The sequence below is a fragment of the Eumetopias jubatus genome, unplaced genomic scaffold, assembly GCF_037043125.1.
Source record: "Eumetopias jubatus isolate StellerSeaLion01/CBP00866 unplaced genomic scaffold, mEumJub1_p1.0 scaffold_7, whole genome shotgun sequence".
Taxonomy (NCBI): Eukaryota; Metazoa; Chordata; class Mammalia; order Carnivora; family Otariidae; genus Eumetopias; species Eumetopias jubatus.
The window spans coordinates 41,880,685-41,904,150 of NW_028274813.1; the positions used below are offsets into that span (position 1 = coordinate 41,880,685).

At 43.3% G+C, this 23,466-nt stretch overlaps 1 protein-coding gene across 1 annotated transcript in view; it reads left to right on the forward strand.

The window, feature by feature from the left end:
* Positions 1-23,466, forward strand: part of SLC35F4 (solute carrier family 35 member F4) — a 228,855-nt gene that overhangs the window by 179,445 nt on the left and 25,944 nt on the right. The window contains exon 2 of the mRNA XM_028098025.1: positions 22,093-22,278. Coding sequence (XP_027953826.1) covers positions 22,093-22,278 — 186 coding nt within the window. The remainder of the gene's footprint in view (positions 1-22,092; positions 22,279-23,466) is intronic.

The window sequence follows — 23,466 nt, forward strand, 5'->3', positions numbered from 1 at the left end:
GTAAAATATGAGCCTTCTTTATATTTTAAAGGAAAATCAGTTTCTGGTTTTTATTCTTTCAGGGATCCTTCCTTAGATATTTTACTCTAGGGAAAGTTCCAAATGCAGTGCTATTTCCTGAAAAATATCCTGCCCTGTGTCTAGGTATAAGTCTGATAATCCCTTCCTTAGAAGAAACACAGGTTATTTCTCAGTTGTCATGGTGATGCTTAGGGAAGATAACTTTTTAAGGAGGTGAGGGGGAAGGACCATATTGGGTTGCATAAGCAAAGTCTATGATTTTAATTGGTACCTAACTGGAAACAGTGCTAGTTGATATTAAGTCATAAATTTTTCATAAAATTTAAAATTTTTTACACTAAAATTTTCCAGAGTGTCTAGTCCCACTTTCTCATTTTATAAATGAGAACACTCCAATCTAAGAAGGTTAAGTGACTTCCCAAGGTCACCCAGCCTCCTCCCTTCATGTTGCTTTACAAACTTTTCTTACGCACTTGTTTAGAACAGAAAGCAAGTTCTCTAATGGCTGATATACCACAGAGAAGCCATAACAGGGAACTTTCTTTCTGACATTGACCACCACTCCCATTTTCACCCTCCAAAAGAGAATGCCTATGACATTTTCCTCTGCTTTTTCCTCACTTTTTCATTAAGATGATTGCCTGAGGTAGAATTGTCACACACATATACACATACACACACACACACACTCCCCTATTTTTAACTCCGTTTACTTCCCATTTTTTTCAACTTGTTCTTGGAGTTATAAAAATCTCTATTGTTTGTTCAGTTTCTCTCTCATGCATCCTGTTTTCCCCCTCCAGTTTCCTATTGCTTGGGGAAATAAAACTGTATTCTTGAAACCCCACAATTTGTGAGCTAAAAGAAATGTTTGTTACATTGATAAGCAAGGAGTTGATGCTAATGGGATACCTGTATCAAAGAAGAAGTCCTAAGGTCTGATGGGAAATTAAACAGAATAAAGATGCAGGGCATCAACACAGAGAGTCTTTGGGAAATACACAGTAGTTTCCCTCAGGATCCCCTCCAATAATTATTTACAACTTCTTCCTCTTCCTTAAATTAAATCTACTTTTCCTCAACCACAAACATTCAAGGTAAATATAAAACTGTTTTTTAGTCAATGTTGTCTTGTTTTGCTTAATGACTGTGCTTCCCCACTGCAAATGTACAGTATTTTAGCAACGCTGTGCACTAAATGGGACTTGAGTACCAATCCGTGGTCAAACCACAATTTATAACTTTGTTTATATGGGGAAATGCGTTTAAAATTGGGAAAAACTCCCATTTATAAGTCAGATTTTGCCTATGGTATATGCCTTGCGCTAAAATAAAATTCAATCAGGAAATCGTTTTTGAGCCTTCTGGGTGAAAGGCACCATTCCAGGTGCTATAATGTTCTGCAAATAAAATAACAGCAAAGTACATTATCTCCTCTAATCCTTACAACAACCCTGCTAGGTAGATAACCACTCTCCTTCTTGCCAATGAAGACGCGCAGGCTCAGAAAGGAAAGATTGCTTGCTCAAGAGCACAACATGGTGAGAAGCAGAGCTGACATTCCAACCTTGGTCATCTGACTTCCAAGTCTGGGCTCTTTAACTGTGCTGTAGTGCAGAAATTAGGCTCTAAGGAGTCTCTGCCAGAAGCCATGCTGGACCTTAGAAAATCCTTGGAAGCTACGCTGTCAGCAGCTTCCAGAAAAAGAATTCATGTTAAATCTCAGATGGGACAAAGTTTTCTCTGACTGTTGCTGTATAGAAATGCCTCTTTGTGAATGTTATTCCAACTTACTGGGAGATCAGAAAGTGTCACTGGAACAACGGAGACTCTGAGAGTACAGAGAGACCACAGAGCTTGTGACTGTGAGCATCCCATTGGCGAGGAGAGAAGGGGATGCAGGGGGAGGCACAGCCTGTCATCTTCCCTGGGGCGTGTATGGCAGACTGTCTTTTTGTCCCTCAACAAGACTTTGTAGATCTCAAGCCTCATGTATTTCACTTTGATCTAAACCCCTGATGGAGCCACATACATGATAAATTTTATAATTACTCTATTAAGATTTGCCAGAAATCCTGGAAAGCTGATTCTTTTCTGTGCACCTGTTCATCAGGCCAACTCAGCAGGTGTGTAGTGGCCTCCATCCAGGAGACAGAAACACAGACACAAAGACCATCCTGTTCTCACTGCCCAGATCTTAGATGTGATAGCCCCTTGGAGTCAACGGCATCTGGCATTCATGAGATCTAAAAGCAATTAATTGCCAGTGCAGTTTCCGTTTCCTGCTCACATTTCAAAGATGCAAATATGAGAAAATCCCTTTTGATGGGCGTGGGGGGGGGTGCTCAGAACCAGCTGAGGCTTTATTTTGGAAAAGACACCTGAATTGGTTTTTTTAGTTGGGGGCATGGGCCAGATGGGGTCCTTAGGAGAGTAGACTCCCCCCAAGGGTAGGCTGAGGCCTGGGGCTGAGCCTCGCGTGGGCCTCCTGTTCCACATGCTCCCCTGCACAGCTCCTTTCCTCAAAGGCTCTAGGGCAGCTACAGGAGGGGGGCGGCTGGGAGGGACCTCAGTGGCTGTTCCCTCAGAGAAGACATCATAGGACTCGGATGCCAGTTTCCCATCACAGGTCTCGATCTTCTTGGCAACCACGGCCTGACGAGAGGAGGCGCTGACCCGCCTGAAGGAGCTGGAGCCCCCACCAGAGCTGAAGCTGGACCGGAAGGAGTGGAGGCCAGGGCTGGTGAGACCCGGTGGGCTGAGCTCAGCCCACCTGAGCAGCACTGGTGGTCCCCGTATGCATATGCACGTTCTGCATCCCAGACTCCAGCCGGCTCTCCCTGCCCTCCAGCAGCTTGGGTAGGGGGCGATTGCCCTGCCCAGGGCCAGCCTGACATTCCTGAGCTCCTGCTACTCGCACAGCCACTGCGCCAAGTCCTGCTCAACTTGCTGTGTCCTTACTGTGTGCCCCCCCACCCCGGCTGCCCGGCAATCAGCCTCCACCCAAGCCCTCTAGCCTTTGATGGCCTGGACCTCAGCGGGGAGTCGGCTGATGTTGCAGTTCACCTCGGAAATCTCCCTCCTGGTGCGTCAGAGGTCATCCGCGTGCTTCCCAGCCGAGTTCTGCAGCTCCTACTACTTGATCTGGGACAGCCCTCAGTCTCTGCCCAGCTGCAGCTGACCATCTCCTGGTACTGGACCTTGAGCTCTCGATGATGCCCTCTGGTCCAGGGAGCGGCTGCTGTCCACGGAGAGGCCCGCGGAGGTGTCGGAGATCTGTGGCTGACTCCAGCTCTGCCTCGTTCGCCTGAGCTTCACCCACAGCCTTCTTGATGGTGACAGATGCATTCTCCATCTCTGCACACTCTTCAGTGTCTTCCTCGTATTCATTCTGAAGTCCTCCGCCAGCCCCTGCATATTGTCCAGTGCCACTTGCAGCTTTGGGGTCTCCTGGACCACGGTGTCCACCTGCCGACAAAGCTTGTTGAGGTAGCTCTGGAGCATGTTGTCCTTGTTGCTCTGAGCTGTTTCCTGCTGCTGTGGGAGGCTCTACCTGGTCTCCAGAATCTCATTCTGCTGCTCCAGGTTCCACACCTTGTCGCTAAAGGAGGCAAACTTGCTGCTGAGGGAGGGTCTTGACCTGCTCCTTCTTCTGGGTGCACTCGGTCTGGATGTTGGGGTTCGCCTCCACCTTAAGAGGACTCAGCAGGCTCTGGTCCACCAAGACAGCTGTGATGCTCCCCACACCCCCAAACCCACCGTGGCCACGACCATACTCATGCTGGTATCCAGGCCATCTTGCAAGCTGCTGCAGCGGCCCACCAGGGAACGACTGGGGGGCAGATGCGGGCAGCAGGCCCATGTGTGTGAGCAGCTGCTGAAGGCCTGGGGGCCAGAGGTGGACACCTCGCAGGACTTCTGGGTCACTCTGATGGATGTGATGGAGGCTGGAGCAGAGGTGAGTAGCTGGGCCAGAGAATTCAAAAGGAGCTGAGAAGCTGCTTCTAGGTGGGGGTGAGGGAATCTTGATGTGTCTGGAGTTTACTGACTTTCCTGCTAATCAACCAGTTTCACAAGGATTTATTGAATAGTGAGTGTGTGCCTAACATCCTTTCCTAAAGGACTAAGAGACTCAAAACAAGTAAGAATTAGTTCTTAAACTTAATTAGGGCATTTCTAATCTTGTCAATTTATTCATTTAGTCATTAAACATGTTTCTTGAGCATGTGTTAAGTGATAAAACATAGACGCATTAAAGTTACTGAACATAAAGAGCATGATTAGGTGCTACACTTAGTTTCTCCTCAAGGGCCAGGCAACTCCACAAATGCTCATGAAATCTACTGAGTGCCGGGACTGGGGACACAAAAATGACCAAGACAGAGCCCATACTATTAAAAAGCTAAAAGCCAGGGAGAAAAATAAATGTATAAATAAAAATACTGAAGGGATAGAACAGTATGGTATGGGGCAGGGACAGTAGGGAAGTGGGGCACGCACAGAGGAAAGCAGGTGGTCAAGGAATGCCCTCGAGGGCAGGCAACATTGACCTGAGTCCTGAAGCTCACATACGAGTTCACAGAATATGGGCCCAGGGGTTGGATGGGGGGAAGTGGTCAGTGGCATGGCTAGAGAAACAGGCGAGCTTGGACTTGCTTGTGATAGTGTCGGGAGTCATGAGTCCATCCTCTCTAACCGGCCCATGAATTCCAGTGGCCCCAAACTTCGATCGCTGCCTCCTCTCCTCAGTGGTGCCTCACGGCTCTGCTCGGACTCACCTTTCTGCTCCACAGGGAGGACACTGTCTCTAAGCAGAAGCTGGAGATCAAGGGGCTCACCTTGTGACCTTTCTTAGAGATTGCAGTCTCATGCCACCTGTTGGCTAATGCCTGGAAACAGTTGCCTCTATGGTTTGTCCAGTTTTATTTTGTTTGCAGTGGGAGGGAGCACTAATCCTGTACAGGTTACTTCATCATAGCTGGAACTTTCCCCTATATCTTGAATAACACTTCACTCAACCCTGACGCTAAATCCTTCCAATTTCTCAAACCTCTGCCTCCATGCCTCTTCCTTCCACTTCCTTCACCTCCTCTCTACTGAAACTGCTTCGTAAGTCGCCTGTGACATCCTTATTGCCATAATTAATGGGTGTTTCTTCCACCTTCAGTCTCGATGACCTCCTGGTAGCATTTGACATGCTTAACTGGTATCTCCTTTTTAAAATTCTCTTCACTTCAATTCTTACTTCTATGACTCTACTTCTGCCTTGGACCTACCTTCGTTTTGTTTGCTGGCCTCAATTTCTCCACCACCTAATGTCCCCCAGGACTGTTCCCCAGAGTTTTCTGTGCGTTCATAGCCCTAGATGGTTAATTTCTTATCCTGCCTTCCTCTGTCTCTTTTATGTTAATGCTTCTACTCTGTGTGACCAGTCTTGTCTTCTTCATCTGAAGTGGTTGCCCTATAAGTATTGTTCCTCCTTCTGGAGTCATGCAGTTTCTCCTACCCTCCAGGCTCAGGTTCCTCAAGATCCTGATTTTAATTAAGTCCAAGATTTGTCAGTATTATCAGCGATTTCCATGTTGGGTTACAATTTGTCTGTTTTCCAGTCTCTTTGCCCCAATATACTCTGAACCATGGCAGAGAGACTTGGTCTTCACCCTCTTTATAGCTCAGATAACCTAGTTTAGTGTCTGGCACACAGGAGACCCCTCAGTAAGTGTTTATGAATGAATGAATGAATGAATGAATGAGAGTTGCCAAATCTCCTCTAGCCAAAACAAATGGTAGCCAGGAAAATTAGTCTCTGGGCTGTAGAGTGTGTGGGTCAAGGTTAACCCGGAGTTTTCTCTCTAATAGCAGATAACTTCCATCCTCATGTGGCAGCAACCCTGTGCAATCCTGGGGGCTGGAAGCTCATGGCAGTCAATTATTCAAGAAAAAGCCAAAGGAGGAGGGCATCATCTGGGGAATTGGAGGGGTAAGGATGGCAAGAGGAGATAGATTCAAGGAATGTTTAGAAGGCGATGCCAGCAGGACCCTTTAAATTATTCCAGGGCTCCTGCAGTAAATTCAAGTCATCTTCCAGACAGTGTGAACATCTGAAGTATCTTCCACTCCATTAGATTAATTTAGGATTGCAAGAGGAGAGCATGCCTACCAGACTGCAAGAGCTACCTCTGCAAGAGAATTTTTAAATCTATTATGCTCAGCTGTCAGTACCAGCTCAGTACGCATTCCAACACTTGCCTAGCTGCTGTGATTTGCCTCACGTGGGCGAATACAGAACTCCCAGGGGATAATTTACTCCCATAAAACAAACACTTTAATAATATTTATCCCTCATCTCTGGCCAAGAAATGGCCTTGATAGTGAGGATTTCGATTGAACATTTGAAAGGACCCTGGGGGCAGGGAGGTGATTAACATGACAAATCAGTTCCCTCAGATTCTGGGTAGGAAGATTTCAGGAAGCTTAAAGAAAATTTCACATCTTCTCCTATTAAATTACAGCACCATGCATGATTTTTATGAATCTTTTGCACTGTGAATAAGAGATTATCTTTCTTATAACAAGACTATCCTTGGGTGCCTGAGTGGTGCAATCAGTTAAGCTTCCAACTCTTGGTTTTGGGTCGGGTTTTGATCTCAGGGTTGTGAGATCGAGCCCCACAAGGAGCCCAGAGTCAGACTCTGCACTCAGCAAGGAGTCTGCTTGAGATTCTCTCTCTCCCCCTCTTTCTGCCCCTCCCCCTCATGCACTCTCTCTCTCAAATAAATAAATAAATCTTAAAAAAAAAAAATAAAGTACACTGAATGACCTGGCTCTGCCATCTTTCTTCCATCCTGCAGCTCCTCATTTCCATGAAGCCCAGGATTTGTCACTATATCAGGGCTTTCCATGTTGGGTTAGAATTCACCTGTTTTCTGGTTTCTTTGCCCCAAGTGTACCGTACACCAAGGCAGAGAGACTTGGTCTTCTCCCTGCATCCATTCATCTGCATAGGTGTCTGTCCCCACCCCCTACATAACAGATTTGGGATGATTTGTCTACTCCTTAAAATAATATGATTTCTGTATTTCCAAAATCTGTATAGAAACTGTGTCCTTTCTCTTTGCATTTGCTGCTGTCAACGCTTCCTGCTTGTGCTTTCTCACCTTCCATGCCTTTCTCTGTAAACGCTGATCCCTTTGCCCCTGCTACTCCACCAAACAGTATTCTTTCCACAGTTGACAATGACCAAAGCCAAACTCTGCACCATGGCCGCCTTCTCCTACCCCCTTTCTCTGGCTTCTATATTGTTGCATCCCCCTCTTTCTTCCCCTCACTTTTTGGCTGCTTTTTTTTTTTTTTTAAATAGGTTCATATCCCTTTAATTAATAGTTTTCTTGAGTCTCAGCCCTAGTTACCTGCATTTCTCAGCATTCTCTCTCTGGATGATCTCATTCCCTCCAGTATGAGTTTATAAGGGTTGTCATAGCAAAGTACCACACATTTGGTGGCTTGTAACAGAAATGTATTGTCTCATAGTTCTGGAGGCTAGAAATCTGAGATCGAGGTGTCAGCAGGGTTTCTTCCTGCCCGCGTGAGTGAGAGGCAATCTATTCTATGCTTCTTACCTAGCTCCTGGTGATCTGTTGACAGCCTTTGGCGTTCTTTGAGTTACAGAAGCAACACCTCAGTACCTGCCTTCATCTTACATGGTGTTTACCCTACTTGTGTGTCTGTATCCAAATTTCCCCTTTTTATAAGACACCAGGCCTATGGGATTAGGGCCCACCCTAAAGACCTCATGTTAATTTGATTACCACTATAAAGATCCTATCTCCAAGTAAGGTCTCATTCTGACATACTGGGGATTAGGACTTCAACATGTGTTGAGAAAGGGTGGGACATATTCAACCCATAACCTCTCCTATAGCTTCAATGACTTGTCCATATACTGATGACTCTCCAATCTGTGTCTCCATCCCAAACCTGTCTTCTGGACTTTGGACCTCTGTGTCCAACTGCCCACCGTCCATCTCTCTTGGATGACTTTCATGTACCTTAAACTCAACATGTCTAAGAATGGTGCCTTATCAATTCACTTGTCCTGGGCAGAAACTGATACTTATTCTTGACTACTCCTTCACCCTCATTTCTACAACCACACCCAATCATTTACCAAATTATGTCAGTTCTATCTCTGCAATGGCTCTCAGCTCAACCCCTCTTTGACCTCACTGCTACCACCTCTGCAAGGCCACTAGTATCTCTCCCCCAGACCACTCCAGTGGTTTCCTAACAAGTCATTCTATCTCTGATTTTACTCCCTCTCAAGCCATTCTCCACATTGCGGAGCACTCTTCTAAAAACCCAGACCTAGTCATTCCATTTCCCTGCTTAAGCCATTCAGTGGCAGTGAGTGCCCTTGGAAGTGGACATCAGACCCAGACAGCTGATGTGAGGCCTTCAGCAGGACATTGAAGGGACAGTGGAATCTATGTGAGTGGGGAAAAGGCTTGTGTGAATGTGGACCTTGGCCTAAACCTTGTGGGTTTAGATTCAAGCGCCATGTCAGTCCACAACAATTGTGAAAATGACCTGATGCTGATCATGTAGGTTTCCCCATATCCCTTAAGGCAGAAACTTGTGAATAGTTGTCTTTAGATGTGGCCTGAATCACAGTGGGCTGCCCAAGCAGCTGCCTCTGGCAGTTCCTGCCTTGCACTCCTCCCTGGTGACAGATGTAGATGCCAACAACATTAGCTATACCCTGGCATGCCCTTCTACCCATTTATTTTTTTCTGCTCATGCATAAGGCATAAATATTTTGTGAACTCTTCCATAAGCTTATGGTTTAAAAGCTAATTCCCAAATGAGAAGATACTGGTGGACCATTGGCAGTTGCAAAGGGCTGAGCAGTCAGTTGGCTGCCAGATTAAAAGGTGGCTTGTCCACCCATTCAGCCTTTAGTGCTGTTTGTGGAAATTCCTGTGTAATTGGCTTTTCCCCTTTTAGACCATAAGAAAATGAAGGTAGGTATCATGCCTTCTTGACTTCCTTGCACTAAGCAGAGGGCCAGACACATGGTAGGCTTCGGTAACTTTTTTTTTTTTAAGATTTTATTTATTTGTCAGAGAGAGAGAGAGGGGGAGAGCACAAGCAGGGGGAGCGGCAGGCAGAGGGAGAAGCAGGCTCCCCTCTGAGCGAGGAGCCTGACATGGGACTCGATCCCAGGACCCTGGGATCATGACCCGAGCCGAAGGCAGGCACTTAACCTCCTGAGCCACCCAGGCGTCCCGGCATCAGTAACTTCTTAATTAATGTGTTATCGCACAATTAGGCCAATAGCCACAGGTCTTTTGGGTTATCCTGAATTGGTTTTTGACTACAGTGAATTATGACACTGCCTTGTGAATGCTTTGTCTACTCTATCAATCAAGAAATTCACCAGGGCCATTTGAAAGAAAATGTATTCCAGAAGAGCCTACCAGGAAGGAATTTTTAAGTAAAGGGTTTCTACAGTCAGCAGGGTGTATTTTCCAAGATTTTCAGGGCAATAATGATATCGCTGGAGGGTGGTAGTGCTGCTGCAAGGTACATAGGGATCTTAGTCCCCTTCATGTGCACCTGCATGTGGGTAAATACTTCAGTTCAAATCACAAAGAAATCAAGGCTTTAGGAGCAGAAGAGACAAAGGCTCAACTAGAAGACAATGTGAAGGCTTAATGAAAAGCAAACAGGATCATTCAAGGAAACAAGCTCAACATATGAAAACCCAAGATTAGAAAACAAATAAGAATCAGTTACTTATTTTAACAAGAAGTTATTACTTCAAGCATAAACACTCCCACTCCATCTAAAATATGATTAATGTAAAATTAGTCAATTCATGTAAAATATGATTAATACCATTACATTATTTATATGTGTTTTAAGAATAGTGTATATGGTATTATAAAAAGCAAAATAGTTGTGTAGCCTTAATGCCAGTATCTTACCATCTGAGACACAGGGGTATATATTCAAAGGTACAATTTCCAGAACTGCGCTTAATACTCCAGGAGTAGCCAAGTATAGATTTATACTAGACCAGGGTAGCACTTTTACTTTTATTTTCTTCATATGGCATAGCATTTTCTTATCTATCTTGCTTCAATTTATTGAGCTGATCTCTTTGGGAAATGTTCTAAAGTCGATCCTAAATTTCTTTTGGTTTTCCTGAGTTAAGGTGAGTATCTCAGAGCCATCAGGACAGGCCATTTTACTGTATGGCCAGTGAATCTCCACCTGCTGTTGGCATCAGTGCCTGGAGCGACACAGGAGAGCAGTGGGGCTGGTGCATCACGAAGTCCTCCCATTCCACCTTCACCTAGGAGTCAGCCAGCCCCCTTCCAGGGGTGGGGGGAATAGTTGCTTCCTGGTGTTCAGCAAAGGTAATGGACAGCTACACCCCCTTAAGAATGTCTGCCATTGGGTTCTCATAGGGCAGCTGGCAAGAATTCCAGAAAATCTTCCTAAATCTTCCAATGAACCCTCCCTGAGAACAGAAAATGTCACTCATAGAGAAGGTGACAAGGGAAGTAGTGGGTGAGGACATCAGAGAGAAGGAGGAACGGACAGGAGAGGAGGGTACTGTGGGGTTGGGTGTGCCTGAGGCCCCAGAGAGTCCGTCTCTGATGGGGCTCTCAGCTTGGAGCCTCTGAAGTTGTTATGGCTGGTTAGCAAAAGAGAAATTTACTGGGTGGACTGGGGTGGAGAGACTTACAGAACCTTGGAAAATGTGCAGGAACTGAGGGGCTTCACAGTTGAGCAGCCGGGACAGGCCCCCAGGATGCTGCTATTGCCATCACTTATCTACCCCCGGGCTGCCACTGTTGCTCGTGGAACTTGAACCATCCTGGTTTCTGGAAATTTAAAGTTCTGGATAGGAGGGTCTGATGGGGTGAAATCCAGTCATGCCTGCCCCCTATTGTTGTTGGGGGCAGGGAGAGGTGTAGACCTCTTAGAGCCTCATTTGGCTTCCACTGTGGGATATGGGGCACTTTCCCAACAAGACTTATGTAATTGGCAGGGGGAGGGTCCCCTTAAATGAGAAGGGAGTTGAGTGCTGGGCAGTTAAAAGTAGGACAGAGGCCCAAGGTATTCACATTAAAAAACATTCAGGGAATTGTTAATGGGGCTTAGAGATTTTTTAAAAAATTGTTATTTGTTCTTTTGCAACGAAAGACACTTTCTATCATCTGGGAAATTACTTAAGACCGAGGCTATCACCAAAGAAAAAAAATGTTAAAGGCAATTTTATAGTTTTCTGCTGATTCATATCTAGGATAAGCCAAATAGATTTAAAATTCTTTCTTAGGTACCTTGGGAATACTTAAAAATCCATTCCAGATCTATGAGTGTTCAGCAAAAATCATCAAGGTTAACCTATAACCTAACTCTCCAGATGATGAAGGTGTAAGGAATCACAGGCTGCGTAGTCAGAGACTGAGGATGGGCAAGATAAGAGTTAGCTGGAAGTAGGGAAACTGTAGACTTAATAAAATACGGGCGTGGTTGGAGCCATAGTTGAGGGAGGGGTGACATCTTTGAGCAGCGCTGAGGCAGTAAATGCTTGATACTGGATGGAGATGTAGGTCCAGAAATGATCTAAACAAGCAGCTCTTAAGGATGATATTTTGTTTGGGAGAAGGAAGCCAGAAGAAATGTAAGATGGGTGGGGGCTGGGGGGTGGGGCAGAGCAGAGAGAGAGAGAATCTTAAGCAGTCTCTACACCCAGCACAAAGCCTGACACTGAGCTGGATCTCATGACCTTGAGATCATGACCCGAGCCGAAATCAAGAGTTGGATGCTTAACTGACTGAGCTACTCAGGGGCCCCACCAACCTCTTCTTTAGAGTATAAATCCAGAACATGCACTTGACAAATATATGGGTTGCCCAAGTAAGAATGAAGTCCCTCTAGGCCCTGGGGTAAAGGGTGCTCTGGTTGTATCACAAATGGGTGAGATCATGACCAGGAAGAGTAAGTATGACCAGTTTATAAGCACAAGATACTGTTATTATTGGTGTTCTTTTGACTTTTATCATGTGAATGCTTGGATCTTAGCAGGGAAAAAAGGGTCCCACTGCCATACATGTTTCTACAGGGGAAGTCCTGTCTCTCTTTAAGGAGCATGTTTTGCTTCCAAATAGATGTCTTCCTTCCAGGTTCTATCTGTTCTGTGCATCCTGCCTTCTCCTGCCAGTTTTGCCTTCAAGAGACTCTGCTTCCAACTCATCATCCCTCTTCAAAATACCTCTTTTGCTCCTAGCAACTAAAAGGGCAAAATCCCTACTTTCTCTTTGTTGGAAGCTGTTCTAGGCTCTCTTCCTATCCAAACCCTGCCCTGTGCTAGCATCTGCTGGAATCCATCATCCTCTGCTAAGTATTCTGTAATTGTCCAGGCTGAAATTAATCTTGCCGCTCTCTGAACAATAATTGTCCTTATTTTCTGTACCACAGAACTATTTCCCCTTCATACAGAAAGAGCTCAACAATGCTGATTGGCTGAAATGGGAAGGGCAACAAATTATACTGGAAAGAATATGGGCTTTGGAACTGGACCTGCCTTGACTTTTGAAAATACTTATTTGGGCTGTTGAAGGTCCATTTTCCTCATCTATAAAATGGGAATAGTAAAATCCACACCACAGTATTGTGTTGTCAGGAGATCATATATGTAAAGCTCTTGGCACATGGTAAGTGTTAAATAAGTGCTAGACATTTTGTTTTTACATTGTAAAAATAGGGAGCAGCGACATACTTTTTAGTTTTAAAGGTAGTTATTGGTAGGGAAAATAAATCACATTCCATATAGAATAAATTAATATTGTTTTAGGGACAAGGTGTGCATAGCAGAAATAGAACAATTTTTAGTCCTTTCTTCCAATTATAGGTTTTAGGTGAATAAAAATTAATTAGGCTTTAAAGGATTTAAAAATGTCACTTTAGTACACATGTGTAGGTACCCAAACATTTCAGATTTACATCTTGAAAATCTAACTTTTAGTTAATGGACATTTGATTATCATTTGCAATAAGATAATTAACAAGTCTTAAAAAATTTTTTGATACAAAAAATGTGGATAATAATATAATCAACAGCCAGTTTATTTTAAAAGATATTTCTCTAGGAAATGAATCAAGAGTGTTCAGGGGTGCCTGAGTGGCTCAGTTGGTTAAGCATCTGCCTTCCGTTCAGGTCATGATCTCAGGGTCCTGGGATGGAGCACTGCGTTGGGCTCCCTGCTCAGTGGGGAGTCTACTTCTCCTTCATCCTCTCTCTTTGCCCCTCCCCCTGCTTGAACTCTCTCTGTCTCTCACAAATAAGTAAAATCTTTTTTTAAAAAGTGTTCAGAGCTACAGAGAGTGAATAGTATGTGATAAGTAAGGCAGTGCTGTGCTGGGAGGGTTTGGGCTTTAAAGAATAAGGTGGTACAGATTGAAATGGAAAGTTGGTGTATTGCTTGTAAAAACATCCACCGTGCTGACCCCTTTCAATAATTCTAGGACTAAGTGTTTACCTAATAAATAGCTTTTTTTGCAAATTTCATATGGACTTCAATGAAAACCCAACCAATACGACAGTAAATATTCCCTCACTACAAGGAATATTTGCTGCCATTGTAATGTGATGAAATATTAATTTAAAAATAAGCTGAAATACAGCTTTTCACATAATCTTTTGTTGAATTGCTAATACCTTATCTCTTTTTATAAGATAAAATGTCAAAGTAATAATCGTGGCTTCCAACCAACTCCACGTCAAAATTCAAGACATTTCTGTCTTCGATGTTTCTTCAGTGATTGTAACATCTTCACAGAAAAGATCACGGATATTTAAAAGAAACACACTTACAAAACATTATTTGAAAATTGTCAAAGTTAGTTTTATGCTTAAAGTATGATTTTCAAGAGATTGGTTGGAAGAGTCATCAAAGAAGAATCATCAATCAAAGAAGCTTAAAGCTAGAAGATCATGTGGCCTAGCCCCTCATTTTGTGATTATAATATTATTATTGTAGAAACATGGTAGATCAGATGCCTCTGCCCTTTCAAATTCTCTTTCCACCTGCCCCATAATCTCTCTCTACTTGCCCTTCTTTGTGGTGGTTGAACTAAAAGGACTGCAGAAAACAGGCTCTCTCGTCCTCTGACTTTCGCTTACTAATCAATGGGGAGTCCCTAAGAGATATCAAAGGAAAGGAGTATTTTCAGGAAGCCCTAGCTGGGTGCCTACCTTAATGAAAAGTCATAACTCATATCAGGCAAGCCCCTCCTTCCAGATTTTTCTAATCACTCCCTCTCCTTGTCCCTTCAGGCCTAAGTGTAGTAAGAACTGTTGCTACACCTGGATATTACCCTCCCTCCTGTGGTGTCACACGTAGTGGTTCTCAAACTTTTCACTTGCATTGGAATCACCTGGAGAGCTTCTTAAACCATAGGTTACCCCCACTGCAGTTTCTAATTCAATAGGTCTGAGGTGGCTGCTGAGAATTTGCATTTCTAACAAGCTCACAGGTGATGCTACAGTGGCAGGCTTAGGGCACCGTATGGCCCCATAACCCTGTACCTTGACCACCTTTTAAATAAAGTATCCTAATTTGAGTTTGCTCTCTCTTGCTTCTGGAACCTTGACTAATATAAATGACTATAAAAAATTAGTTGAAAATAGACAAAGTTTGTTTTATGGTTAAACATGATTTGCTTGTTTGAAAAAGATGTGGTATGTATATATGTATACACACAATGGAATATTACTCAGCCATCAAAAAGAATGAAATCTTGCCATTTGCAATGAGGATATTATGCTAAGCAAAATAAGTCAGAGAAAGACAAATACCATATGATTTCACTCATATGTGGAATTTAAGAAACAAGACAGATGAACATGGGGAGGGAAGGAAAAATAAAATAAGATGAAAACAGGGAGGCAAACCATAAGAGACTCTTAACTATAGGAAACAAACAGGGTTGCTGGAGGGAGGTGGGTGGGGTAACTGGGTGTTGTAAGCAACTGATGACTCACTGAATTCTACCTCTGAAACTAATAATACAGTATATGTTAATTAAATTGAATTTAAATTAAAAAATTTTAAAAATCCTTAATGGAGAGAAAGCTGTAGGGATTTAGGAAACCATTTTGTTCAATCATTAAATTTCAGAGTATAAAGAATACAGACAAAGAGAGGTCCAGTGATTTCCCTGAGGGGACATAGCCGGTTGGTATCTTGCCTTTCACGGAAGTCTTTCCAGGATACTATGCTGCCTCTGGTCATACAGCTCCTACCTCTCCAACCCCACTTTCCTTCCCACCCCCACCCCCCACCATCCCCTGGATTGTGTAATTGCCTTCTGTATTTTCATTATCTCTGCCTTTAGGTTTGGGCATCAGGGCTACCAGTGGTCTTTCAGGTAGGTATGCACCATAGCTTGGGGCAAGTGAGGATAAGATCTCCATCTCACTGTTCAGGATAATGCTTAGTAGAACCAAATGTGTCATTGACCTTTTGTGTTCATGAGAGATAAGAGTCAATGTCAGGGCTCTTCTTAGAATGATATCTTAGAGTCTGGTCTATTATCTTCCAAGTCGTCTTGCACTTGCTCACACAGAGCCTTACCTGACACTTTGCTTCTCATCTACTTTCCAAAGAGCTTTTCCTAGTTACTCTTTATTGCTTGGCTTTTCAAGTTGTGTTCTGAGAACCCTACACTTTACACTCTGGGTAGGCGGTTGCTTTACTTTTTTACTTTTTGCTTTGACGTTGCTAAGGAGTTGCCCAAGGCCCTGTCTGCCCAGCCCCACCCGCCCTTTCCCGTTTTGTCACAGTGTTCTCTGGCCACAGAAGCTGGACCAGGTGTCAGTATAAGACACAACAAGATCCTTCCTCAAGATTTTTGACTCTGGGAAACTGGATTTCTAGCTGTAAGACTGGAAACCTGGGAGCTTCAAACAACCAAATGTTCTGCAGAGAAAACCAGATGACAGCCAAGTGAGAAGACATGCGGCCGGTACCTGCAGTGAGAGATGGGGGACTATTTGCCTACACCAAGCCCCAGGCCCAGGTGTTCCTGAGGTTTAGGGACATTCCTGGCTGTCCTGTCCCTTGGTTGCTAAGCTAAAAATTCTACATTTTTGCTTAAACCAGGTCAAGTTTGGATTTCTTTTATATGAAGTCAGATATTCTAACTGATAAAGTACTGCTAATAGTCATTTTTGTTTACCTGTTTATTTTTTGTTATAATAGTCTGCATGTATTGAGCACGTTCCGTGGAACATTTAATCTGAGCAACACTGCTCAAAGGATTTTCAAGGCTTGTTTGCACTCAGAATTCAGCATTTTAGAATTGCTCATCTTATCATTGTCTCATAGCACACTCTTTACCCCTCTGAGTATTTGCCTCTGTGGTTGCCTCAGACTCTATTGCTTATTCCTCAGTGTAGAACTCTGCCCGGCAAAGTCCTGCTCATCCTTCAAAGCCAACTTTGATGTAGCCACTCCTAGAGACTTCCCTGCTCCTGGCAGAATGAATCACTCCCTTTCTTCTTGCCCTCCAATTCACATTAAATTATGCTTAATTGGTTACAAGTCTGACTCCAATACTATGTTGAGAGCCCCGTGCGGGCACGGACTGTGTATTCTTCATTTGTCTAACTCCTGTTCCAGGGACAATACCTGCCCTAGAATAGGTGTTTAATAACTACTTGTTGAGTTACATCAATTTGGGGAACCTGCAGAGCCTAACCAGTGCAAATGAAGAAATTATATTCTTGTGCCTGGACAAATATGAAAAATGGCACAAGATAGACCTACTGCTATGGCTCAAGTGAGCAGATGTCTTTACAGGGGTCGGGGGGGACCGTCTGGTGTGACTAATGAGAGACTTCCAACCTATCACTTCTAATACACTTTACTCTCAATATCTATTAAAGTCTGAACACTGTTCACTAACTGAATTTGCAATGCCCAGGCACTCACTGTGGCATAGAAAATTGAAAATAGACGTGATTTATTTATGATCCTTGACTGCACCCCAGGTGACGTTCTGAATATTATTTTTGTCAGAGGTGGCTTTATAGTAATTGAAAGGTACACGACCATGTAGCATGGGGCAGTGTTTTTGTTTTCCAGGATTGGAGGTGACGGTTTCATGGCCCAAGCCCTGAACATTGCCTCTGGGCTTGGCTCTGAAGTTTAAAGTTTGCCTTTTTAGGACAATGATTTAAATGTCTGCAGTGTCTCCAGTGGGTCAACTGCCCTCGGATCTCTTTCATAAATCAACCGGTGTGAGGCAACTGGCAGCAGGAAAGGGTGTTGAGCCTTATTGCATACAGACCAGGAGGTACAGAAGCCAGAATGTAACAACACTTCAATGAAAATGAGGAAGCAAGAGAAATCGCTAGTTTGGCTTACAAATCCAACACTCCTAGCTGCACATGATTTACCAACTTTTTAACTATGGCCAATGTTTTATCTCAGTCCTTGCTCAACTAACTTGCCAACCTATTTTGGAATTTCCTCTTTCCTGCCTATAATTCCACCTCTTGTCCACCTATAATGATCATTGCCGAATGATCACAAAATGAAACATGATATTCACATAAGAAAACACGAGAAGGCACAACTCATGTAAAATAAATTATGAAAAATACTTGAAAGATAAATTAAAAATGACTCTTAGAGTATCAACCCCTCTTAAAGAGCATAAATAAATGAGAGTTCACTGAATTTTAGACAGACTCTTCTCAGGGAATTTGAAATATTCAATTAGAAACATAGTTGTGAAAGGCATAGGAAACATCTTGGATATGTAAAATAAGAACCTTATGTATTTTTGACACTTTTATAATAACAGCATTAACATAGCATTAATTTAAGCATAATAATCAATATGTAATTCTTCTGTTGCTTATTTGAGTAGCTGTACATTTTTTATTCCTTTGAATCCAAGATTAAATAATACATCTTAATTAGATCAACTTAAGACACTTAATAATAGATGGTACAGCTAATTCCATTTTTATATATCTCTCCTTGTTTTTCCCAATACTGAGAAAAAAAGAAAAGGGAAGAACAGAAAACAAGAAACACTTTGTCATAGATGAGGAGGCCCGGACTACAGAACTAACACTCACAGCCAAGTTACTCTGCTGTCCTGCTAGGTTCTTGTTGGAGACCATGGACCAGGAACTCAAGCTTTCTTTTTCTGGATATCCCTGTTTCTCAAGGTTCTGATTTGATTGCTTCAAGTGATAACTCACACAGTACGTGACATGATTATTCAAAGCCAAACTAAAGCCAAGATGCCATTGCTGTTTCAAGATTTTGCTCTTCATTTGATGGTTTCTACCATCTCAGAAGCATCACAACAAGACATAGCCTCCACGACCACAGAGGATGATAGCCTCTGTTCTTCCCTTTGTAGCCATGGAGATAGAGAAACTCATAACTTTCAAGGAAAAATAAATGTACTCTGTGAACAAACATAGGCAGCCAAGGAGACACGATGACTGAATGCAATGTGGTGTCCTGGGTGGGGTCCTGGAACAGGAAAAGGCCATTAGTAACAAAGCTAGGGAAATCCAAACAAGGTTTGGAGCATGGTTAATAACAATAGCCAATGTTAATCTCTTAATTTTGACAAATGCATAGCGGGGAGAGTGATGCAAGATGTTACCATTAGAGGAAACTGGGTAAAGAGCATATGGGAACCCAACTGTCTTTTCAATTTTTCTGTAAATATAAAATTATTTCAAAATTAAAAGTTTACTGAGAGAAAGAGAGAGAGAATGCAGTCTCCGGCATCAGGCAGCTTCTGCAGATGGAGAGAGTGAAAGCATTCACACAAGAGAAAGTCAAGCCTTGGGACAGCTAGTGCAAGACTACTGTCAAATGAGCTCAGACAGTAAAAGTTCAAAGAAAGTATAGGTGCATGTGATTTAACAGCAAAGACTGCATGAACCATTCAGGATTTGATTGTAGTATTTAAAGATTTGGGTAGATTCGGAGTATTCCAGGTAGAGGAACAACCCAGTTAAAGGCTTAAAGCTTGTCAGTAGTGAGAGGAAGGTGTCAGAACACAGCCAGAACTAGTTGGAATGGAGTGTTCAGCTTGGAGCAAGGCTAGCTGTGTAATTAGAGGGCCCAGGGCAAAGTGAAAATGTAGAGCCCCTTTTCCAAAAAGCAGAAAATGGCTTTTTCCTTTCTTATGTTCTCTCTCTTTCTCTTTCTCCATTTTTTATTTGCTACTTAACGTCTGTTCCCTTGGACACAGGGATACTTGTTGGGTGAGTGCAGGCCCCCACAGACACTGGTGGTCTCACCCTGAGATCCCAACACTCTCCACACCAGGACTCAGGTCCCTGTAGGATTGCAAAGCAAAGACATGGGAGTGGTGGCTGAAAACCCACTCCAAGAGGTGGGGAGGCAACAGGAGGCAAGACCACGCCTGAGCTGAGGCTCTGAGCCCAAGCCCCCTGCATGTGCTCCATTATCCCATTGGAAATCACTTACAGAAAATAAGTTCAAAGATAAAAGAAATCTACACATTCAAAGGAATCCCTATCAAAATACCATCAACATTTTTCACAGAGCTGGAACAAGCAATCCTAAAATTTGTATGGAACCAGAAAAGACCCCGAATAGCCAGGGGAATGTTGAAAAAGAAAACCAAAGCTGGGGGCATCACAATGCCTGACTTAAAGCTGTATTACAAAGCCATAATCATCAGGACAGCATGGTATTGGCACAAAAACAGATACATAGATCAATGGAAGAGAATAGAGACCCCAGAAATGGACCTTCAACATTATGGTAAACTAATCTTCGACAAAGCAGGAAAGAATATCCAGTGGAAAAAAGACAGTCTCTTCAATAAATGGTGCTAGGAAAATTGGACAGCCACATGCAGAAGAATGAAACTGGACCAAACTTACACCATACACAAAGATAAACTCAAAATGGATGAAAGACCTCAATGTGAGACAGGAATCCATCAAAATCCTAAAGGTGAACACAGGCAGCAACCTCTTCGACTACAGCAACTTCTTGCAAGACACGTCTCTAAAGGCAAGGGAAACAAAAGCAAAAATGAACTATTGGGACTTCATCAAGATAAAAAGCTTCTGCACAGCAAAGGAAACAGTCAACAAAACTAAAAGGCAACCTATGAAATGGGAGAAGATATTTGCAAATGACATATCAGATAAAGGGCTGGTATCCAAGATCTATAAATAACTTATCAAACTCAACACCCAAAAAACAAATAATCTGGTCAAGAAATGGGCAGAAGACATGAACAGACACTTCTCCAAAGAAGACATACAAATGGCCAACAGACACATGAAAAAATGTTCTACATCACTTGTCATCAGGGAAATCCAAATCAAAACCACAATACCACCAGTTAGAATGGCTAAAATTAATAAGACAGGAAACAACAAATGTTGGTGAGGCTGTGGAAAAAAGGGGAACCCTCCTACACTGTTGGTGGGAATGCAAGCTGGTGCAGCCACTCTGGAAAACAGTATGGAGGTTCCTCAAGAAGTTAAAAATAGAGCTACCCTACAACCCAGTAATTGCACTACAGAGTATTTACCCCAAAGATACAGACGTAGTGAAAGGGGCACCTGCACCCCAATGTTCATAGCAGCAATGTCCACAATAGCCAAACTGTGGAAGGACATGAGATGCCCTTCAACAGATGAATGGATAAAGAAGATGTGGTTCATATATACAATGGAATATTACTCAGCCATCAGAAAGGATGAATACCTACCATTTACGTGGATGGAATTGGAGGGTATTATGCTAAGTGAAATAAGTCAAGCAGAGAAAGACAATTATATGATTTCACTCATGTGGAATATAAGAAATAGTGCAGATGATCATAGGGGAAGGGAGAGAAAACTCAATGGGAAGAAATCAGAGAGGGAGACAAATCATGAGACTCTGGGAAACAAACTGGGTTACAGAAGGAAGGGGGTTGGGGGGAGGGGGTAACTGGGTGATGGACATTAATAAGGGCACGGGATGTGATGAGCACGGGTGTTATATGCAACTAATGAATTATTGAACACTACATCAAAAACTGATGATGTACTATAGGTTGACTAATTGAATTTAAATTAAAAAAAGAAAGATAAAAGCACTTCCACATGGCAACTATGCACTGTTGTGGGGGAGGCATGTGAGGTCCTTCTGAGCCTGGTGTGGCTGCACCGGTTGCAGGCCCATAAAGCTGGCCCACCCTGGGCAGGGGTGCTTAGAAGATTAATCAGGATCAGGTGGGGCTTAGCCTGTGGAGGATTCTGAAGGCTGGGTTTTTCCTCTGTAAGAGTGGAGAGAGGCCAGAGGTGATTGAGGAGACACAACCAAGTCGGATTTTTGTGACCAATCCAGTGGAAAAGTGTAGAGTGGGCTTCATAGGAGACACCTCTGGCAGTTTCACCAGTCAAGAATTCAACAGTCAATCTTAGGAGGAGAAGGGAAGAAGCAAGCGTGACAGGACAGTTTCCTTCCCTTGAGGTAAACTATTTGACTGTGTTAACAGTTCTAATTCAGAACAGATGTATCAACCCAAACACCATTTTCTGAAGTTCATTTTTGGTTGACAGATTTATCTAAAAAGACCCTTTATCTTAGGGACACAGACCTTGCCAATATAGAATTTTCTTTTTAGGAGCCCCTCTTATAAAATTAGAATTGAGCTCAATGAATGTCCCTGATATCAGGACTGTGATTGCTGCTGCCATGTATTTTACTGCCAAGGCATTTAAAATCTGTTTCTAGTTTGGGGGTGCCTGGGTGGCTCAGTCTGTTAAGCATCTGCCTTTAGTTCGGGTCATGATCCTGGGGTCCCGAGGTCGGGCTCCCTGCTCAGCGGGAAGTCTGCTTATCCCTCTCCCCACCCCTCGCCCCTGCTCGTTCTCTCTCTGCCTCTCTCCTAAATAAATAAAGTTTAAAAAATCTTTTTTTTTTCTTCTGTTTCCAGTTTTTCCTCTGGAAAGTTCTCAAACTGCTTTGAACTCTTTTTTCCCAGGTACCTCCAGATCCTCAGTTACTCGATGTAAACCAGGAGCCAACTGCCCCAGTTCCCACAGTGGTATCAGTAGACAACTCTCCCCTCTTTCTGTCACCGAAGATTCTTCTGCTCCTATTTTTGAACTTCAGAGCCGAGGATCCTCTGGAGTTTGTGGACACAGAGTCGAAAGGCAGAACAGATCAGGTACTCTGGTGGCCTCCTCTTAAATAACAGTACATCTAGCTAACCTTCTAACCAGCCATGAAAGATGGTACCATTGGCCCAGAATGTAGAGACGTTACATGGACTGTCAGATGGGAGTGGGGAAGGTTTATCAAGTGGAAGAAGGAAGAAGGGAAATGTGTAGCTAGGATCTGTTAGTGGCGTACAGTATAGCAGAGAAAGCAAATACCAAAGACGGTCGTTGAAGTGCTTAACACAGGATTAAACAGTGACACCCAATTACATTTATAAGGTAACTAGTTTTCTCATCTTGAAGATGTCAACGCCAGCATCTTTGATCTCAACCCTGGGATTGAGTAATAGCCTACTCCCTCTCTGAGAATGAAAACAGCAGTAAAATCATGGACTCTGCTTTTGTGCCCGTCAGGACTGGCGGTCCTTGGAACCCTTTTAGTTTTCCCGGTTTTACACCTTCTTCGGGACACTGCACTGCCTCCCTGATCAGCATTTACTGGTCAGTCAAGACCTCTAGACTTTCCTCACATCCGCTTGACCACACTCACCAACTTCCAGGTTACTCAGGTTACTGGAATTGCTAGATGAACCTCATAACTAGATCCAGGGATTTCCCACCAAACTTACCATTTTCCGATGCAGCTGAGTCCACTAGGCTGCTGACCATACTGGCCTTTTTGGCGGTGGATATCTTACTGCCTTCCCTAGAGAATGTGCTCAAGTTCCCAGTTCATACTCACTTCCTCTTGTCACATGACTGCACTTCCATTTTTGAAAAGAGCGAAACAATCAACAGTCATATGCTAACAGACACTTTCCTCTGTGCCCCGATGTCTCTGTTCTTTTGTTTGCCAATTACCGTATTTTGGCGCTGCCTTTAACGTGCGTGTTTCTACCTTTCCAATGTCAACTCCTTTTGCTATGTCCATGACCACCTCCTCTCCCTCTCTGCCACCTGCATTTTCAGTCTCTTCTTCCACTCATTCCTTCAGCTTGGTCAGTAACATATTAAATCTCTTGCATCCTTAAAAACAATAATAAAACAGCAAAAACAACAAAAGACTCCATCCAAAATAAATAGTTAGTTGAAAATAAAACAGACCTTTGAGAAAACTGGCTTAAAAAAATAAACAGAAGAAAATGAAATTCAGGACACTTAGTATGGATGGGGGGCGGTAACAAAGGTATACAGGA